Source organism: Phalangium opilio, unplaced genomic scaffold (assembly GCF_054372755.1).
Source record: "Phalangium opilio isolate 3A_F unplaced genomic scaffold, DU_Popi_V2 ptg000100l_1, whole genome shotgun sequence".
NCBI classification, from domain to species: domain Eukaryota; kingdom Metazoa; phylum Arthropoda; class Arachnida; order Opiliones; family Phalangiidae; genus Phalangium; species Phalangium opilio.
In genome coordinates, this window is record NW_028324203.1 from 2350600 (window position 1) to 2355708 (window position 5109).

Genomic DNA, 5109 nt, shown 5'->3' on the forward strand with positions numbered 1-5109 from the left:
ATAATGACAAACAGAACTGTATAGATTCTTTCATTTAATAAAATTCTACATTTGCATTATTTAAATTCAAATTCCATATTAAAAGTAAGAGGCATTGCTGTTCATTGGATCTCTAACACGATTTCTTAGTTTCGACATACGACGTAGCTCTTCCAATTTGCGGCTGTTTTTTTTAAAGTCTTTTGTAACACAATGTTTAATTAAATGATATTATTTTTGGTTTATGTTCAATATGTAACACACTGTTCAGCGGTTCTGCTACTAAGCCTTCTCAATGAAGTCAAAGTTTCTGAAATTATTGGGAATGTTTCTTAGACGCAAGTGTGCTTTACCAAAAATTTTACAAACTTACGCTTATGGATCGTGGTATTGGGAGGAGTTTATACCGGAGTGAAATACATAACACGCGGGCTATTAAATTCGCATTTGTAGACGCCTGACGTCACAAAAACCTCTCTCCTCGTCTCTAAAATCAAATTTGGGGTGGGAAGCTCTTACCGGTTACTAACCTCGCCTCTCATTTCTTCCAAGGGACTCTGGGTAAAAGCTTTGATCACATGAACTGCTCTGACCAATTGAAAGCCTTCTTACATTTTGATTTTGTAAAGACTAACTAACATAGACTGGCGACACTAATATTTTACTGGCTTCATAGTGCAATAGCAAAAACCTTCACCCGTTCTCTGTCTTGTTGGGTTTCCCTAAAGAAGCTTGTCTACCTAGCAAAAAGGCTAGCATTCTATAGTTTTGTGGGAGCTGAGCTCGGATACCGTGGAAAATCAGCTGTTAGGGTTAAAGTTTCGGTATCGGACTATCGGTATGGCGTACGTAATTAGGGATAAGATTAAATTAAATAAGTTAACGCAGTGCAACTTTTACCTAAGAGAAGATCAAGTAAAGTATAAAAGTCAGTCTACTCAAACCGTTCAAGTTACTTCTTTTAAACCTAGTACGCCTTCCGAGTTAAGCCTTGGCGTTGTTTATAAATCAAGCCAAGCACAAAATGTTAACGTTGGAGGCAGAATTAAATTTAAAAACTTTGAAGAAAGCTTAGTCAAAGTTCCAACCGAAGGTAAGTAGGCCAGTACATTGCGATTTGGTGTGAAATGAAACTTAATTAACTAACTACAGTAAATAATACAGGTTGTAGTACACAAAAACATTTAATATGTGAACCTACGGTGTTGAAAAGACATATCAGCACTCAGATAAACTTAACCCAATTTTCAAAAACAATTTCAACCCAATGTTTAATACGACCTTCAACAACTGGTAAGTTTAACTGCTCTGATGTGAAATATCTGGTTGTAATGTCAGTTATTTTCAGATTTTGGTGTGCAAGCTGATGAAACGAGATTGCTTGAAAATGATAAATTTACAATGTCATCAGTGCCATACCCTCAGCGAAAGACTGGCATAACTGCGGTTTCCCAAAGCTGTGTTTCTGAAGAACCTAATCAAGATCTTGCTCCAGTTATTGGTTTCGTGCTTAAAGGAGCGGAAACTTTATCGTTGTCATACAGAGTAATGCTCCGTTTTCAATAAACTTTAAATGCTTCGTCCAAAAACCTTGATTGAAAAACGAGGCTTAGCTAAAATCCCATATCCTAAATATATTGATAACTTTGTATCAGTACCCCTTTAATGATATTAGGAGCTTCAGCAAAGCTACAATGATGATAATATATTTTATCTTTGGTAGATTCTAAAAAATATAAGGAATGAAAACACCATCCTAGTCACGAACTCGAACATTTGTGGAATATTTGGGATTGATATTGAACCAGTGACACTCTCGGTAACAGAGTCTGGAAAGTGCAGCCTTTTTATTGTGTTTAAACCGGTAGTTGAAAGTAATGTAATTCTGGGTGGTGATATATATGAAGATGACATCTTACGGAACTTGGACGTGGTAGCTGGAAATAATTTTAGCTTTTGTCCCGGTATTCTTTTTGAGCAAGATCAGATAAAAAAGTGTGTTTCGGAAAGCTATGCGAAAGAAAACATCATCGAATGTTTTAGCCCCATCAAGAGAGTTCAAGGCAAAGATTGTACTGTGTGGTTTTTAAACGGTGAAAAAAAGTCCAAGTCCTTGCAATGTAAAAGCTGTAGGAATATTTCCAAGTACATTTCACGTTCCAAGAAAAGAAAGCTCGATGAAACCCCAACGAGACAAAATAAGCGCCGTAGTATTGGAAGTAACTATCCCATATCTCAACTCACTCCCAGAAGTAGAAAATATCGCTTGAATAGAGTCAGAAAAGATAGAAATACTTTAAGCTTGAGAGTCAAAAAGCTGGAAGAACAACTAGCTCATCGTCAGATTCTTTTAAACGATGAACAGTCAAAGGAAATGGAATCAATGTTTAACCTTCTTAGTACTGATTTTCAAGAAGAAGTAGACGCAGCGATTGCAAGTACCGGCAAGTGTGCTGACTCTATAAAACAAATATGGGAAAGTGACAATAACCGTTCATTGCTTGACCAAAAGAAAGCCTTTTTCGGAGACCAACTAAACAACAATCTAAGCAAAACTGGAAACAACTGGAATTCCGTCAGCATTCGCGTGGCTTTAGCAGTATTCAGTAGGAGCCCATCAGCTTATCAAGCATTACAATCGCTTAATATCATTAAACTTCCGTGCATAAGTACTTTGAAGAAACGTTCTAAAGTGTTCAACAACAAGACAGGTATTAACCACGAGTATTTATTCCAGCAACAGACTATGTACAAAGCCTTAAAGAGGCAAAAGGAAGAATACCGACAGCCACTACCAAATGGAGAGGGGATATTAATTCTGGATGAAGTAAACGTGATTGAAAAGGTGATATGGAACTCAAAAAACCACGAATTTATTGGTTTCGCCATGGATGAAGATGAATACCCGATGCTCGAAGATATTCTTCAAAGGAAGGGTACTCCTTCTCCAACCCAATACATACTACAATTTCTCTGGCGCGACCTCTCTTCTGGATTTGATGTTATTGGCCCCTATTTTTCCTTTTCCTCTTCCGTAAAACAAGACTTTTTGCGAGGATGCATTCTTGAGAGCATACGTGCGTTTTCTAGTTATGGATTTAGAACAATGGGCTTGATTTGCGACGGCGCTGCCAGCAACCTATCAACTATTAAAGGTCTCATGAATCAGCATGCATCGTTTGGGTCAGTTCTTGATCAAGCTAAAAACCAGTACAAAATTGAGCCCTATTTTCCCAACCCATGCGAACCTGAAAGAAAAATTTATTTCGTAATCTGTCCCTCGCATGAGCTCAAAAGTCTAATTTCAGCACTTCATTCATCGAGAGAAAATGGAACTAAAAGCTTTCACAGAAATAGCGTGAACTTTGGCTGGAATCAAATTCGTCAAATTAAAATGAGAGATGATGAACGAGCGGAAAATGGTCTAATAAGAAGCGTCCCGCGACTTCATGACAGTTACATTATCCGCGATCCATGGACAAGGCTGAATGTTAAACCGTCTAAAATAATGCAACAGCAAGAAGTGTTAGCCGAACTTTTGGCATTTAGTCAAGACCTTACTTTGCCAAGATGCCAAAAATTAAACCAGTTGGAAGCTCTTGAGTGCTACCGTTACTTGTTAGCGTGCAGCCAAATTTTTGAAAGTGGTCTTCTCAATAACAAACATGTTTATAGCGTTAATGATCCAATTATTTCATCTATAAAAGATGGATACAAATATTTTTGTGACTGGCTAACAGAAATTTTGGAATCTGACCCGGAAATAAATTTAAGAGATCCTAAGCAAGACGTTTTTTTGTCTTGGCAAACGTGGGACTTACTACGAATAACTGTATTTGGATTTGAAATGCTAGTAGACGATTTTACTACCCGTTATCCTGACAACTTCATTACACCAGTTAGAGTAAACGGAAGCGCGATCGAGTCCCTTTTTTCCCAGCTTAAGTACGCTACTGGAAGTAAACTCAGTGGTATTAATTTCCCCTCTGCCCAGAAAGCTGTAAGAATTAAATCTAATATTAGAAGTTCTAAAAGCAGCAACGACAACTATAGAGATCAGGTTTTGAACTTTTTATAAATGACTTGAAAATTATGTTAAAATTTATCACAATGAATTTTGTACAAATATTGACTGTTCAATAAAGAAAATCACTTTAAACAACCCTCTTACGTAATTGCATTGAAAATCTGGACTTAGGGACTTCTTTAGTTATCTCAGGGTTTATTACTCTAGTTTCATTCATCTGGCCATCAGCAGTGTCTAATTTCAACCGCTTTGGTGTTAAACGTTTTATTCCCGATAAAGAAAATGTTGACGATGCTATGACTTCTTCCTCCTCGCTAGTTTCTTTGCTCTGTGTTACGTCACGTTCTTTCAACTCAAAGACTCTTCGTTTTTGTGATAGTTCTTTTCCAACTATTTTACTGATTTCACGTTTATTTTTCTGATTCGTTTTAGCACCTTTCTTTCTTACATTTTTATTTGCGCCTTCACTTATTAAAGGTTTTGTGACTTGATTTTTGGGTTGTGTTGTTTCTTTCTTCTTCTGGTCTTTCCTTCCCACATTCCTTATTTTTTCTTTTTTGTTAGACTTATTCTCTTTTTTTCTTAGATTTTGTTTCGTGTTTTCACTTATTAAGGATTTCCTGACTAGATTGTGTTGTTTTGCTTCCTTTTTACTATCTTTTGTTCCCTTATTCCTTGGTTTTGCTTCTTTAGTAGTCCTTTTCTTACCTTCACAGTTTAAATTTTTGGATTTCTTCACCATGCTGTAAAGGTTATCTCGCAATGTGTGACCTCCCTTGCATATTTTTTTGGTCCGGTGCCCGATAAAATCCTGAATTCTAGCATGAGTGTATTTACGTCTCCAATGGGAAAAAAACTCGTCTGTATCTCTTCGTGAAAAAAGCTTATTTTGAGGACAGTTTATAGCTGACAAACCCTCGTAAAACAAAGACCGTAAGTTATCGCTTCTCATCACAGCGTCGAAGCAAACCTATAGTAAGAGTTCATGTCCTAAGTTATTGATGTTTAATTATAAATATGGCGAGAATATAGTCTTACTTGAATCATTTGTTTTCCATGAAAATTCAAGGACTTTTCATTCGCATTGGTTTTCACTATTTTAT

At 36.6% G+C, this 5109-nt stretch overlaps 1 protein-coding gene across 1 annotated transcript; it reads left to right on the forward strand.

Annotated features, from left to right (window-relative positions):
* The first annotated feature begins 1114 nt into the window (after positions 1–1114).
* LOC149632435 (uncharacterized) lies at positions 1115–4057 on the forward strand. Its single transcript, XM_089851101.1, has 3 exons — positions 1115–1272; positions 1328–1524; positions 1703–4057. Exons 2-3 carry the CDS (start codon positions 1381–1383, stop codon positions 4055–4057), a joined length of 2499 nt encoding a protein of 832 aa, XP_089707227.1. The 5' UTR covers positions 1115–1272; positions 1328–1380.
* The last annotated feature ends 1052 nt before the right edge of the window (positions 4058–5109 follow it).